This window comes from Anser anser (genome assembly GCF_964211835.1).
Source record: "Anser anser genome assembly, chromosome: 17".
Taxonomy (NCBI): Eukaryota; Metazoa; Chordata; class Aves; order Anseriformes; family Anatidae; genus Anser; species Anser anser.
The window spans coordinates 7,306,705-7,322,490 of NC_139738.1; the positions used below are offsets into that span (position 1 = coordinate 7,306,705).

The window sequence follows — 15,786 nt, forward strand, 5'->3', positions numbered from 1 at the left end:
AGTGCAGCGAGAGTTTCTGCTGTAGGGATTTTATCATCCCCAGGAGCTGCTGAAAATTCACTTGCAGAGAGTCTGCTCTTCTCTTAAGAGTTCCAGTGCCTTGGGTCAGTCTCTCATTGTCCAGTGTATGGAGCTAGCAGGGTCTCTATAGTAGTTCTGTTCCACAAGAGCAAGTACCGTATGGATTTAACGTATACACCTCGGTCCCCGCTGTACATGCATTCGGCAAGGGTTTATCTTCATCTGCTCCATACTTAAAATAACACTGCAGCTGTCATTATTAACTTGCTATACATACACCCTAGCACAAATCCATAATGTCGGCAGGAGAAACTGCTTTGTGGAGCTAATTATTCTGTATTGTCTTTTGTTTAAAGGGCTCTTATCAGAAATCAGTGACCCTGACAACTTCCTCAAGGATCTTTTGAACTCCATCCCCTGAGCCGCCAGCACAGAGAAGCGTTGGGCAGAGACTACACTAGCTTGCCTTCCATCCCTTTGTGTTCCTCCTTGTGCAGCCTGTCCCTTCCCTGAGGAGTGCTGCAGTTTATTGGTTTTTTGTTTTGTTTGCTTTTTTTAATTATTATTAATATTTTCTACAGTTTTTCTTCCTGGAGTGATTTGGAATTTAGATTCGTTTTATCTTTTATTTCACTGCTTCTGTCTGTAAAGCCTTGTCTATTTGAGCTGGTTGAAAGAACTTGTACAGAGAGGAATACGTACCAGTAAATCTTAATGCTTTAGTGTGCACCTCTTTGAAGTTAAATAAATCAAACAAATGGGTAAGATGGGTTTGACTAGTATTTTAACCATGCAGTAGCTTAAATGCCAAATTCTTTCCCATCTTTTCTTTCAGAGCTCCTTCTTTCAGGGCTCAGAGCTGCTGCTCTTTCTGGCCCGTAGTCTGGACAAGGAGACACAGGAAACAAAGGACTTGTAGTGAACAAAGCAGCAGACTGGCGCTGTGTTTACTGATTGTACATGCAGAGCAGGTTTCCCATTGTGGGACGTGAGCCTTAGAGACTCGTGGATTGCAAGGACAGTGAATCCTTCCACCCCTTCCTCACCTGGGTGAGGGGAGCTGTGCCAGCTGCAGTCACCTCCCCTGGCACTTGGTGTTACCCCTCTCCAAGGCATGCTGCATATCACGGGCTCTTTCCTGACTTTATTCTCGCCAAGGCTGTATTCAAAGCAAGCATGCCAGTTGGAGCATACTGATGGTGATGTTACCTCGCAGAGGGATGCTACTCACATCAGATTTGTTTTCTATCTGGTAAAATTTTCAGCTTTGAAGAATGCATGGAAAATAGACCCTGCGCACTTCTTGAGCTGGCCACTTGCTCTTTCGCTAGTAAAAGCTTGCGTTTTGGTGTGCATGCCCTGACTTGAAGCCAAGTACCTGTTTTGAGTACAGCCTTGCCTTTTCTCACTGAGTTGTGCGTGCTGGTAACCTACCTTCACCATTACCTCTGCTGTCCTGTAACCCAGCTGACACGTGGTTAAGCTGGAATCTAATAAAGCTTTCCCTGTCTTCCTCGTCTCTGTTTGAACTTGAATTTCTGCAATCCTAACGCAGTCCCGTCATGCAGTGCCCCATAAATAATAATTATTTTAGAGGCTGGATAATTCGGCAACCTATTTGATGCCTTTGGTTAGTGTTGAGCACGTATTGTGATTTGACGATTAGCAGATGGTTGAAGGCTCTTCTCGCCTCTATGGGTGCTTATTTCCCTCCTGGCAGTTGGATGTGATTCTGGGGAGGAACACTGAATAGCAAGTTACCTCAAGGAGTTTGGGTTCATCTCTTGTCAGCTGGGTAAATCTGTCTTGCTTTATGAAGGTACAGGAGGGGGATTAATGTGTGTAGTTGGTTTCTCTTTAATATGGCAATATTAAGCTTCCAACCAGCGTGCGGTATATCCCTTGCACCACATAAAAGAGAAAAACTCCCTTTGTTTTAAAAGCGCTGTAAAGTCAAACCTAACAGTCTTCTCTCCAAACAAGCAGCTGTAGCATAGCTGATGGGTGGATGTGCAGATTGTGCTTACCAACACCAGAGTATGGTAGCTTGAACAATACTAAAATCCCCTTTCAAGTGAAGGACCTTTCAAGTCAGTGTAGTGTCTGAAAGCAACAGTAAATAGGTAACATGAAAGCAACTTTTTATGATAGGGAGAGTTGAGGTGCAAGACTGAAACCCTAACACGTTTTGACTTTGTTATTTGGGTAAGATTGTGTAAGACTGGTTAAACTCAGGACAGGAACTACTAATGGGATGGTTCAGAAGAATGCCAAGCTGCTTTGCTGCCTTCGGAAAGGTAGAAATGGAGGAATACCTTTTCCTCTTCAGCACAGCCTCAGCGTTCCAGGCAGCCCCTCGGCTTTTGCTTCGCAGCTGTTGCTTCACTGAACCAAAGGAGGATGTGACAAACGCCTCGTGCGCTGTCTTCCCACACTAACAAGGTAACTTCAACAGAGCTCAGGCTTTTGCTGATGCAAATCCTGGTTTATACTCCATTTATGGTGGCACGGGTCTTTGAAAACATCCTCTGCCATTGCAGGAACTGGTATGGTATATACAAGCAAAATATTTCTCCAGCAGTGGAATTGTATCAGCAGCTCCTTAAGCTTACCTGGAGCAGAACGCGGTGACCATTTCTTGCCTGACGTTTGTACAACTGCAAAAAAGCAGGATTTTGAAAGGAGATCATAAACTGTCTCCTTATCGATACAAGTCAAATTGCAATAAACAACTCCAACCGTTCTGGAGGATTTTGCAAAGGTCCAGAGATGAATTTTGGAAAATGAAGTCATCGCATCAAGGGCCTCAAGCACAAGAGGACTGGCTGATGGGGAAGCCTGGTCTGAAAAGAAGGTGGAAGCAGCGTGATAGCACTTCTGGCCAGCAGAATAGCCTGGGAGGGACTGAGGACAAACAGCAGCAACCCCAGAAGAGCTAGAGAGGGGCAAGAACTGAAAAAGGTTTGGGAAAGCTTCAGCTGAGGCAGGTGCTGAATTGTTTGCAGTGCTGCACAAAGGCAACGCACTCCAGGCTGTAAAACCCCCAGCAGGGTGGGTGGGAATTGGTCAGCCTGGGATGTCAGCAAAGATTTTTGGGAAGTGTTTTCCTTAAACTAAGAGGAGCCAGGGAGTTGGGAGGGGGAGAATTGCCTCAAAACAGGTCCAAGTGGCTCAGGTTCATGAACCAAACCGCTAGGACATTAACATCGACCTCCCTCTCCCAGACAGTTTATTTGAAAGACATTTTGGGAACTATCCTTAGATGCCCGAAAGGCTGTGACCTCTGTGATTGCTCCACATCTGGCTTTGTGGCTAAGAGGTTCCCCAAGACGACCAGAACTCATTGTGGTGCCTGTTCATGCTGGGTCAAACCTGGGTGGTTGTTTATTAATTAATTTTGAGCCAGCAGTGGGTGCAAAGGCCCCTGCCAGCCTCAATTAATTTGCCGCCACTGCTGAGGTAGTTTTATTGCTCCCTGCAGGTTGCCACAGTGGATGCTCTGTCCCTGGGCTGCCCTATGAGGTTGGGAAGCCTTCATCCCACCCTCCTCTGCATTGGTACCAGCGTTCCCAACCAGGTCTAAAGCTGAGTTCCTCTCCTCTGCTGTCTCTTGCCACAATTGCCTGGATGTGTTTTTGAACCAGCCACGGGGTTACGACTGCAGAGCACAAACACCCTGCGAGTGGCAGCGTCTGGCCGCTGCGGAAGATTCCCCAGAGTTTTTCCGACGGAGAAGTGATTTATCTCCCCAGGCGCGTGTCCTCACGGCTTGTTTTTCAGGCAGGACGCTCCGATCGTGCCTTTGGGAAGATCACGGTGGAGCCTCGCCACAGAAGTTCTGGGCTCTTGGGCACCACTGCAGAAATTTAGAGCAAGAAGCTTGCTGCCTACATTCCGGGGAGTCTCACCGTGTGTATTATGGCACCGAAGGCTCCCTTTCCTACCGAATCCCCGCCGCTTTCCCCTGTTGTGGCCCAGTTTCTGCTGGGGCGCTGCCGGGACGCTGCTCAAGGTGTTCCTGCACCAGGCTCCTCCCCGCCTCCCATCCCAGTTTTCCCCCAGCAGGAGCTCCCCGGGACTCCGCGACCCTTCCCGACTCCTCACGCGATGCAAGAAGCGCTCCTGCAACGTGGCGAGCAAAACCCCCTGCAGCAAACAGCGCAGTTTGCGGGTGACAAAATTCACGTCTTTTACAGAATTTCCACCTTTCTGTAAACTTTCTGGAAAGACGCTCGAGGGGTTTTGAGGTGAAAGCACTTCAGGGCTGCGCCCCCTCCTAGGTGGAGATGCAACAACCAGGGGTGGTTGCCCCCTTCCTGCTTTCTAAGAGGGAAAAGAAAAAGGCTAAATCCCCACCCCCAGATTTTTATTTTATTTATTTTTCTGGCAGTGGTGATAGGGAGAGCTACAGCTCCCAGTTTATTGCCCCTAAGGCCCGTTGCAAGCTCCTTCGCCTTTATAGAAATAAGAAAACGTTTCGCTTTTGAGGCAGCGTAAAACCAGGCAGCGCTCCAGCAAGGCTTGGAGGAGAAAGCAAAAGAAAGGTGCAAGCTGTAAAATATTAAAAATAAAGGTGCTTTACTGTAGGTTCGCTCCGAGCCCCTGCCTCTGGCCCTGCCCCACGACTCCCCCTGCGCTGCCGCATCGCACTTGTGCTGCTGGCTGTAGCCACGATGCCTCTAACGGGGCTCCAGCACGCAGCAAGGACAGGATTAAAGGCAGTGGGAAAGCACCCAGGCACCCAGTGCGTGGGATGTGGGCAAGCAGGGCCCCGGGGCGGGTATTTTCAAGCTTTTTCATCGAAGAGAATTGTTTTTTTTGTTGTTGTTTTGGGGACCCTGAGCACTGTGCGAGGTCCAGGGGGTGGGAATGCCACCTGCTCCACTGGCCACCGCTGCCCTGATGAGATTTTAGAGCAGTTCTCTTAATCATGGGCTGGGAAACTGAACTGCAGGCCTGGCAGGGCGGTGAGCAGCACGGGAAGCCCCTTGCAGCAGCATTTGGGCAAACAGCTTGTGCTGAAGGAGGGGGGGAGGAATAACAGAAAGGCTTTGACTGGGAAAACGCTTCAGCCAGGGGGATGGATGTTGGGGGCTGTCGAAGGGTTTGCCTCTCCCTAAGTGGGATTTGGGTTCAGCTCGGGAGCTGGGTTCCTGGCCTTGAGGGTGGAGAAATCACAGCCTCGGGGAGCAGGGAGAACTGAAATCAGTGCCTGTGTGTGCCGGTCCGATAGAATCAGGGCTCCCACCCCTAACGGGTGGCTCTGATCAGCCACTGTGTTGGTGGTGGTACCAAAAAGGAGCTTCTGCCGGGCCGTTTTTTAAATCCTTTTAATGAACAAACACATCCAGCCCGGCTCCATCCTTTAATTATTCCTCCTATTTGATGACGAAAAAAGAACTATTTGCTAATGATGAAATCGGACATTAAAGGCACGGCTCCCCCATCTCCAGGTCAGTCGCATTTCTCATCCCTCGCTCCGCGCTTTGCCCGCCGTCAGCAGTTCTGCCTTAATGAGCTCAGTGACTTGAGGCGGCCAGCACAGAGGAAAGACATCCACGGGCTGGCAGTCACTGACGAGCAGGCGTCTGTCAGGGCGCTCCACCCCGGGACGTTGGGAAACCCACAGGGAGAGTGGCTCCAGCGAGCTGAGTCAGCCCCGGTGGTGCACGGGGCCGGGCAGCGGGTTCAAGGCTGGGCAGCAAAGAGCTGGACCCTGGGGACCAGCCGGGGAGCGGAGCGGGGAGCCAAGAAGCGCCCAGTGCCAGGGGAGCAGCAAACCAGCGCTGGCTGGGCATCTCCCGGCGCTTGCTCCCAGTCGCTCGTCAACGCCTCCAGCCGGCCTTTGGCCACGGCAGGAGTTAGTGCCGTGTTTCGGGTGGGAAATTTTGACTCGGCGGCGTACAGAGCTCCTGCTGCTGCCTGCAGGTCCTCCGGCTGCGTGCGAGCGGGGAAGCACCACAAGCTCTTCTGCTGTGCCCTTCGGGGGGGCTGCCAGCAAGTGCCTGAGCTCGGTGCAGATTCGTAGGGAGAGGAGAGCTGGCGGCACGTGGCGCCCACGTCAGTGAGCACGGGGCAGCTCCAGCACCTTTGTGCTGCCATCGGCTCTTCTCCGTCCTGGCCACGTACCGGGCTGAAATCCCACAGCACGAGGAATGAAGGTGCTGAGTGGGTGGACGAGAGTCTTCGAGAGGCAGCCGAAGCTGCACCTGAATGCTGTGGGATGGCCACGCGTGCTCTGCTCCGCTCGGTGCGAAGTGAGGGGGAGCAAAGGAGAAACGAGCGGACGGGGACGGAATCACCCAGCGTGGTTCTGCGCCTGGGTTGGCCAGCACGGCACCCCCAGGAGCTTAGCACTGATGGGACTGAAAGCAGGGATTTGGGCGCACGCGGAATTAATGCTGCGGCATCTTGCAATTATCCTTGACGAATTGCCAAAGCAATTAGTGTGAGCTAAAGCACACCTGCAGTGGCCTGTACAGGCTTATCGGGGCATATTTGCTGCCGTACTCAATACAGATGCAAATATTTGGTTACTGAGGAAGCAGTGAACATTGCCACAGTCTCCAAGGCCATCCCACGACGTGTCTCAACCACTCCGGCTGGCGGATGCTCTCCCCAAAGCATCTCTATCTGTGTCTGAATCCCTGTCCCCTTAATTCACCCGCCATTCAGGTCAAACCCGGCGCAGAAGATTTGTTTCCAAAATATTTATCTCATCTCCATGCGGAAGGGAAACATTGGTATCGCCGGGGTGGAAAACATCCCGGCAGGAACACCGGCTCACGTGCGCAGGGCACGGTTGGGGTGGGAGGTGATGCTGATGGAAGCGCGTCCTTCCACCCGTGGCAACAATTTTGGGCAAATCCTGGGTGCGCAGAGATTCAGCAGGGGCCAGATCTGGCAGAGGGGCTGGGGATGAGTCCGGTGCTGAAGCCGCTCAGCCCAGCTCTGTCTTCTGCACCAGTGGTGCTTGGAGGGCAGATTTTGCAAACTTGGAAGAGTGGGAGTGAGCTCCTGGCAGACTTTCTGTGCAGCTGCACTCTGCTTTGCAGTACTGGCATGTAAAGGAAAACCAAATGTGGCAAATTGAGATTTTTTTTACCTCTGAAAAAGTTAATGGAGCTGGCTGGCCAAGGAACAGAGCTGTAATGGGAGAAGGTGCTGGGTTTCAGCTCAGCTGTTTGCATTTCACATGGTGCTAATGGAATAGGTAGAAAATACAGTGGGATGAAATGCTTAGAAAAGGCAAGTTTGGGGAGGAGAGAGCTCCTCAGAAGGCAATGAGGAGCACGCTGCTGCTTGCGGCAGCTTCCAGCGGCTCTTCTGCATGAGCAATGGTAGCTCCCACCCCAAATATTTTTGGTGTTCAGAGTGCAAGGTGCTCCCCAGAGGGGCTTTCCACATGGTCCCGTCCCTCATAACCCCCTTTAGCATTGTTTTTTATTATTATTTTCCAAAGTCTGTGTTATATATGATTATTACGCCCTCAGAGAAGCTGTTTTCCTGCAGTCTGCCCCCAGTGGCTGGCAGGGCCGTAAGGTACAGCATCCTCTACGTTAAATACCCATCCTGGAGAGGTGCCTGTAAAAATTCTGTCAGTTCTTGTAAAAAAAAAAAAAGCCTGGGTCATGCAAATCACCACTTTCCATCCCTGGGTTCCGACCAGCAAATGTGGCCATTAAGGAAAACCCAAAGAAAGCAGAGCCCTGGGGATGACGCCATGAGGACAGCAGCCACTGAGTTTTTTGGGGGTGATGTTGCAGCCATTGGGTTTTTGCACGATGCAGAAAGCCCTGGGCAAGGATGTTCCCGGGCACCAGGGCTCAGCTGACAAATCCCTTGGGTCGGTGTCTTCCAGGCTAACGAAGCACCGAGAAAATGAGTACAGGACCACTACACAGATGCACAGAGCAGCCCTGAAATAGTTGCTGAGGTTTGCACACCAAGGACGCTACCACGCGTTAAAACATTGGCACTGGCTGTGAACCTGCTCCCGAGCCCCTTAGCACTGAGCCGGCAATCCCAGGCGCTGATGTGAGCGGGTCCCGTAGGTGTTGTCCCATCAGATGTGACTGCAGAGGTGCAGGCAGGTGCCAGCTCCGGCCCAGCCTTGGGTACCACGCCGCTCCCCCAGCACCACGAAACTTTCGCCTGCACCAAGGGAGTGTAAGAACCAGGCTTCTGCAGGTGCACGATGACGACAAAGCCAGCCCACTCCTCCCAGCGCAGCTTCTCCCCCCCAGCCCACTTTGGGCTGAAGCAAATGTTGCCTCTGTGCTGAGAATGAAAACAAATGGGAAGCACCATTCTTAGCAGGGCTAGCTGCGGTCACCACGATTTAATCGGTGCTGGCACGGGATGGCTTCTGCGTTCAGAAGTAGCACCATTTCCCATCCCTTTTCCTACCTCTCCAAATAGGAAGACACTAATCACCGCCCCAGTATCCCATGCTCTCAGCTTTTGACATGGTGCTGGACCGCAGGTGGGCAAAGCCTCACGGAACAAAGCCTCTGCTTTCCCCGAAGAGCCCTAATCCTTGTTAATTGTTGCCGGTGTCATTAATTTGGGATGGTGGGGAAATCCGTCTGTCCTTGGGAGGGGCTGCTGAGGGATGCCAGAGGCTCACTCACTGCACTGGCTGCTGGCAGTGACCTTACCCTGGGTGTGGTGCCAAGCCAATTAGGCTTGGTGGAGGGGCTTGTTAATTAGCGAGCTTTGGTAGTGAGTTCCCGTCTGAACTCACTCTCTGAGGTTTTCCTGCTTCCTTAAGGAAATAAAAATAAAAATAAAAACTGTGCATTGTTCAGCACGGCAGAGGGTGCGGTGCAGCACCAAAGGATGCTCAAAGCAATGCAAGGGGTCACCACTGGATTCTGGAGGATTACCCAGACCTGGGGTAAATGGCCAAACCTGCTCTTGCTGGACTGCTGCTCCTAACAGTAACCTCGGTATCTGCACCTGAGGACATTCTTGCCATTAATAAGGTGTCGTGGCAAACCCCACAGAGTGATGCAAGCTACAGGTGCATCGCTCTGGGCTCGCCAGCCGCACAGCCCTGGGACCCGCTTCAGTCCTGGGAAAGCCCCGGGGCCTGGGTCGCCCAGCCCAGCCCAGGCCAGGGCCTGTCCTCGGAGCCCTGCCCAGCGTCGGTGCCATTGCAGCTCCGTGCGGACGGTGTGAGGGCTGCTCCTCGACGGCCAGCGCCGCCAGCACGGGCAGCAGCTGGGCACTGCGCGCTCAGCAAGATCACTTTGGGTGTTTCTTTGAGTCACCTCGGTAACAGCGAGCCTCCGCCTCGGCACGTTCATTTTTTCCAGGTGGTGCTGGGCAAACACAGGAGGTGCGCACACGGGATCCTGGGGGTGGTGGGAAAGGCGCCGTGCTGTGACCCGAGAGCCCCCCAACACCTACAAGGGTTGGTTTTGCAAGGCTTGCTGCGAGAGCTCCTGAAAGCATCGTCTTTTGTTCCAAAAGCCATCCGCCCATTTATACCATACAGGAGGAGATCCCTGCCGATCTTTGAGCCCGGTGCTGCTGCTCGGCTGGGCGCCTCTTGGACACGCCGCGGCGATCGCGCAATTCAATTAAACCATCGCGTTGATTGCTGAGCGGCCCAGAGGTCCAGCAGCAGTAAGCGGGAAACGCTTATTTAATAACTTAATTACCAGATTGTAACAACGCTTCAAGGGTTCTGATGGCGGCTGACAACCTCATCCCCTGTGCCTTCAGCCCGCCGCCGGCCGGCTCCCCTCAGCCCGGGGCAGGGCTGGGAAGGCGCAGCCGGAGGGCACCGTGAGGGCCGGCCCCGGGGTGCCAGAGAATCCCAGAATCACCTAGGTTGGAAGAGACCTCCAAGATCGCCCAGTCCAGCCTCTGACCTAACACTACCAAGTCCTCCACTAAACCACATCACCAAGCTCTACATCTAAACGTCTCTTAAAGACCTCCAGGGACGGTGACTCCACCACTTCCCTGGGCAGCCCATCCCAGTGCCTGACAACCCTTTTGGTACAGAAGTTCTTCCTAACACCCAACCTAAACCTCCCCTGGCGCAACTTTAGCCCATTCCCCCTCGTCCTGTCACCAGGCACGTGGGAGAGCAGACCAGTGCCGCCTCGCTACAGCCTCCTTTAAGGTACCTGTAGAGTGCGATCAGGTCTCCCCTGAGCCTCCTCTTCTCCAGACCGAACACCCCCAGCTCCCCCAGCCTCTCCTCCTAAGCCTTGTTCTCCAGACCCCTCACCAGCCCCGCTGCCCTTCTCTGGACCCCCTGCACGCCAACCGACCGAGCTGGGCCGGCCCAGCGAGGCGCTGCCGGGCGGTGCTGGAAGCCCGCAGCCAGGCCGGGCCGAGGCCCCGCTCCCCAGGCTCCCCGGCCCAGGCCTCGCTGCCGGCAGGTGCCGGCGAGGCTCCACGCGGCCGGGGAGGGGGGGGAGTGGCCGCGGCGCTGCCCGCAGCCCCCGGGGGCGCGGCCGGGCGGAGCCGCCCCCGGTCCCGCCCCGCGCCGCCGGCCGCTGGGTGCCGGTACCGCGGCGGCGGCTGCGGCAGTGGCGGCGGCAGCCGCAAGGAGCGCGAGGCGGCGGCGCCCCGTCCTTCTTCTTCTTCTTCTTCCCCTCCTCCTCCTCCTCCCGCTGCCGCTCCCGGCCCCGCTCCCCCCCGCCATGAACTCGCTGCTCTTCGGGGAGATGGCCCGAGCCTTCGCTCCCGGCGCGGCGGCGGCCGGCGGGGCTGCGCCCTGCCCGCTGGGCCCCGGCCCCGGCGGCGGCGGCGGCGGCTCCGGCGGCTCGGGAGGCCCTCCGGGAGTACCCGGCGGCCCGCCGGTGACGGCGGCGCTGCGGAACGACCTGGGCTCCAACATCCACCTGCTGAAAGGGCTGAACGTGCGGTTCCGCTGCTTCCTGGCCAAGGTGCACGAGCTGGAGCGGCGCAACCGGCTGCTGGAGAAGCAGCTGGCGGCCCAGCAGTGCGAGCGCGACCGCCGCCTGCGCTACAAGACCTTCTCCCGCGACCAGGCCGTGCAGACCGACGGCGGCCTCCCCCTGGCAGCCGCGGGGCTGGCGGGCGGCCCCTCGGCCGGCCCGGCCCCGCCGCATTACGGCCGCCTGCCCGGGACCATCTGGAGCTACACCCAGGTGCGGCGCACCGGCGGCGGGGGGCTGGAGACGGTGCAGGGCCCCGGCGTCTCCTGGATCCACCCGGACGGCGTCGGCGTGCAGATCGACACCATCACCCCCGAGATCCGGGCGCTCTACAACGTGCTGGCCAAAGTCAAGCGGGAGAGGGACGAGTACAAGAGAAAGTGAGCCGGGGGAGGGGGGGGGGGGACGGGGTTTGGGGTCTGGGGGGACGGGGTTCGGGTCTGGGGAGACGGGGTTGGGGTCTGGGGGGGCCCTCCCGGCGCTTGGCTCGACCCCCCTTCCATCCCTCTCTCCCCCCCCTTTTTGGAGAAGGGCAGTGAGGCGTTGTTAGCAGCGCATCGCCGAGGTTCCTCCTAAATTTAGCCGCTCTCCGTTTTCCGGGCTAACCGGTAGCCGGTTTTCGTCCGCCAGCTCGCCGAAATTACCTCAGTGCTGCAATATTTGGGCTGCGAATGCTGCAGGGGAGGGTTCGTGCGGAAAAGATGTTTCTCTGAGTGGGTCAAAACGGCAACAAAAGCCCCGACGACAGCCATTGCTGAGCCCTGGTAATCCCGAGCTTTCCTCCAGCCTGTTGGGAAGCCCTGGGATTTCAGATGGTGGCTGGTAGCGTTCCCTTTGCTTTGCTGTATTTGCCTGCTCCGTGTATCTGTGGCGGAGATGGAGGCCAGGAGGAAAAAAAAAAGGTAGTTGGGATTCTGCAGGGAAATTCCTGCATTGTCTGTGAGCTATCTGTCCCTTGGGACTAACGTGGATGCTCCCGCTTTGGGGTTTTGTCATCTTCGGGCTTAAAATGTGTTGTCTCGCTTGTGTTTTTCCTGCAGAATAAATTTAATCCTTCTCTATTTTTCTCTCCCTGGAGGCAGCCAGCGTTTCTTGGCTGTGGGGCCTGTGAAGCACGCCTGAATTTCTTCCGTCCAGGGTAACGGAGCTGCAGTGTGCTCTTTGCATACTTCAGCTTTTATAACCGAGCTATCCCTGTGAATTAGCTTAGTTTAGAGAGGCTTTGTGGGCAGGAATATTCTGTTCAAGTAATAATTCCGTGTTCACTAGCAAAGCCCAATTTCTTCAGGCTGCTGTGCCTTCGTTTCTAAGCTTTTGTGCTTCATGGCTGCGGCACCCCCTGCGTCTGGGTGGAAAGCAGTTGGCCCCTTTTTGCCGTAGGAGGGGAGATGCCGTCGTGCCGTGGGGTTGTTTGTTTTTATGGCCGGCACCACGGAGATGGGAGCAGCGGTGCTGAGGGGAAGTGGCGTTTGGTGGCGGCTTGTGCGAGGAAGGTACGTGTCGGGTGTGGGCTGCGTCACCAGAAGCTGGGGATACTTCTCCTTTTTAATGGGTGTGTGATTTTTTTTGCGGGTTTTTCCTTACCAAAGAGGAGACTAATGGGTCATTTAAGTTGAGTTTTGCTGCTGGTACGTAGTTGGTGCTGTCTGGTGTGCGTTCACTTGCTTGTGTTCAGCAAATTTTCACCCCACTCTCTTCATTCAGGTCTAACTCCTTGTGCCGTCTAAGTTATTGCATACTCCAAATAAATGTAATGGAGTGAAGGGGGCCTCTGTAGGCAATCGCAAACCTTATTCTTGCCACCCTTCCTGCTTTCACAACAGGTTTTTCTCCTAATGCTAGAGAATGAAATTTGGTTAATACACACCAGCATGCATCACACTAGAATTATATTTGCAGTCTGTCTTTTACGTTTGTTCCTGTTATAACTGGAGTGGTTATTACTCTCTCCTGTGACCTTCACTGGACAGATGGACACCACACCTTTCGCTCTTTTGGGGTGGATTGCTTTTCTCATTGGTGGCCTTGAGCATGCTTTGGCATGCTTACGAGGTAGTATCGTGTTGTTTTTGTTTTAATTCTTGCAGACGGAGTAGATTAGTCCATTTGATTACATTACCCTGAGCTAATGTGGCATTGCAGTGTTTGTCAGCAGTCCTGGAAAGACTGGTACAAGTATTTTCATGTTTGTAGGTTTTTTTTTTAGGGAACAGGTTCTTTGTCATGACACGTGTATGCATACGAACATGTATATAAATACGTGCTTTGTGTTTCCATTATCTTGCCAGGGATCCTTTTATGTTCAAGTTTTGTTTAGGGAAATGTTCTCCAAATGGAATATTAGTCTCTTGCCTGTCTCTTGACAATGTTGTGAGGGCCTGTGTAGAGCTAAGTTCACGCACAAGTTTCTAACGTGGGTTTGTGATCTTGCAAAGCTGTGCAAGCATTTGAAAAGCCGGACAGGGAGATGCGCAGCCCCTGGGCCTTGTGGACAGGGGGTCTTCTGAAGTGGCGCTGCTCCAGGTCGCAGGTATCTTCTCGCTGGAAATAAAGCGTTTGCTGGGCCTGTTGGAATGCTTTTACTCACTGCTGGTGTTGTCTCTCCCCACTTAACCATTTTGCTTAACTCCAGAACCAGCAGAAGGAGGCAGCCCTCTTTGAAGCACCAAGGCCTTATGACCTGACCAGTAAGACACCATCGTGATGTGCAGTAACACTTCAGCAGATGTTACCTTTATTTCCTAGAACAATGGAAGCTTTTTCTCTCTCTCCGAGATGACCCCTTGATTTAGGAGGGCACAGCTAGGAAAACTTCCTCATTTAAGCTATTTTCTTACCAGGAAAACACGGGGTAGGTGACTGTGTTCCGAAGTCAGTGAATACTGCTCAAGTGAAGAGCTTCTTTTCAAGAACAAATGCTTGTATGTGATGTCTGTTGTTGAAGACACAAACTCATTATAGCATACTAGTGAATTGAAAAATGCAACGTTTGAATTCAGAGTTGAAATAATTGCTTTTTGTTTCATGTGTTTTAGAGGTAACACTACTGATACGCTTAAAAACAATTGCTGAAATCATCTAAGATGTTCTTTCCGATGAAATTCTCTGTGCAATTTTTTGTTGTTACAGATGGCTTTTTCTCGGATAACATGTTCAACTCCTTTATTATGTCCCCCCCAGTTTTATTTTTTTTTTGGACACTAATGCAAGAAACTATTTGGGAGTTCTGAGCTATATATATTAAAAAAAAAATAAATACTAGAGCGCGTAGTCAACAGAGCACCTAGGTCATCTTTTACCCATGTTTTGTTTATATCTGACCTACAAATGAGAAAATGTTCCCCCTGGGAGCCTAGCAGATATTTCAGATCAAAACTGTGCTTTTTTCTTTCCCCAGACCATGTTATTTTACCAAAATAGTGTATAATTTTGGGGTCTTTTTCTAATTATCATGTTGCCTTAATCTTACAATATTTTTTTTAGTAGCGATCATGATTTTACAGGGTGCATTGTGACTTCAGCTGTTGGAGTTTACAGTTGGAGGAGACTTATAGAAGAAATGAACCTAAAATTCCCCACCCTAACTTATGCTAGCATTTAACAGAGCTTCTGGCAATAGATCTGATTCCAAATCCTTTGTAACTTTTTTTTTTTAATGTTATTACCCTTTTAGTGGTAATGGTAACCGTGTCCACTTTCTTTGCAGTCAAATTAATGTGATGGAAAATTCTTCTTCCAGTCTTTCAGGGTCTTGAAATGTAGGTTAAAGTCAGATCTTTGTCATAAGCTGAAATACACACAAATGTATTTCTAGACAGGAAAAAAACCTCAAACCAGCTGTCTTGCCCCCTTTGAGCTGAAATCAAGCAATCATGGGGTTTCTAAATGATCAGTGTTTGAATTTGGGATCTGTCCTGCCCCCCCTGCATGGGTAAGTAGAGCGGGATAAGCAGGTTTAATTGTGTGCATGTGACTGTGCCGCTGCCCGAAAGGGATCTGGGGTTACCGTGATCTTTTTGGGTTATTTGTATAAAAAAAAAAGTGCTGGGATGTGGAAGTGGAGCAGGCTGTCACTGTGTGGCTGCCTTCCTCGGACAGCTGGGGCCCTTGGCAGTTGTACTGAGGGGTGATGGTTGTGGTGCTGTTGTAAACTGCATCCGGATGTTTAAATCTACTCGCTTATTGGGGAGGGGGGGAGCAAATGAGTTTCCCCCCTCCCTAACTAGCCACGTTACATCGCTGTTTGAGGCTGAAGCATCGCCAGCCAGCGTGGTGAAGGCGGGACGTCCAAATGCACACGTCTGGCAGATGTGGCGCGGCGATGCTGGGGACGGTGCGTGCCCCTGGCGAGGGGCGGCCGGTCCCCTTGCGCTCCTGGGAGGCAGCCAGCCGTCAGCTTCCAGAGATCTGCTTTAAGACCTAAGTGCGTCGCTGTGTGTTATGACAGGCAAAATGCTGCTGTGTGGCCAGCCAGTCTGCTGACTTGGTGAAAACCTGCTGCAGTCATTCCCTGCTCTCCATCTTCTTTCTCCTTTTTTTTTTTTCCTCCTTCCTTTTAACTGCAAGAAGGCTGCCGATCTGTCTGTAGCGATCTATGCTCTGAATGCTTGAATAGATTTGTATATTATGGTTTCAAAATTGTTCTTAATTGGTACAGATATTGAGTTGGCCAGATGTTAGTCGCCTTTTCCAGCAGAGACTTAACTGTTACTAAGAGTTGAACTGGAAATAATTGTTTTACCTCGGGATGGTATTTCGTTTGGAAGATTAATAAAGTCCACTTGAAAAAGAGATTATCTTAAATTTGCTGCAGCTGGAAAGGACAAAGATTATCATTGTCAAA

The 15,786-nt window shown here is 52.5% G+C and overlaps 2 protein-coding genes and 1 long non-coding RNA gene across 6 annotated transcripts in view; 2 read left to right on the forward strand and 1 right to left on the reverse strand.

Annotated features, from left to right (window-relative positions):
- UBR4 (ubiquitin protein ligase E3 component n-recognin 4) overlaps window positions 1–786 on the forward strand; it is a 77,740-nt gene extending 76,954 nt beyond the window's left edge. For all 3 annotated transcript variants that reach the window (XM_083802392.1, XM_083802390.1, XM_083802391.1), the window contains exon 106: window positions 378–786. In XM_083802392.1, the coding sequence (XP_083658518.1) occupies window positions 378–442 (65 nt within the window). In that variant the 3' untranslated portion in view covers window positions 443–786. The remainder of the gene's footprint in view (window positions 1–377) is intronic.
- On the reverse strand, window positions 628–10,379 carry LOC310882926. Its single transcript, XR_014573230.1, has 2 exons — window positions 8,431–10,379; window positions 628–8,301 (listed from the first exon to the last, which is right to left on the reverse strand). It is a non-coding gene; the product is annotated as an uncharacterized lncRNA (long non-coding RNA).
- Window positions 10,380–10,527: 148 nt separating this feature from the next.
- Window positions 10,528–15,786, forward strand: part of IFFO2 (intermediate filament family orphan 2) — a 38,352-nt gene continuing 33,093 nt past the window's right edge. The window contains exon 1 of one of the 2 annotated variants that reach the window (XM_083802395.1): window positions 10,528–11,323. In XM_083802395.1, coding sequence (XP_083658521.1) covers window positions 10,686–11,323 — 638 coding nt within the window. In that variant the 5' untranslated portion in view covers window positions 10,528–10,685. The remainder of the gene's footprint in view (window positions 11,324–15,786) is intronic. The other variant, XM_083802394.1, reaches the window with a different exon arrangement.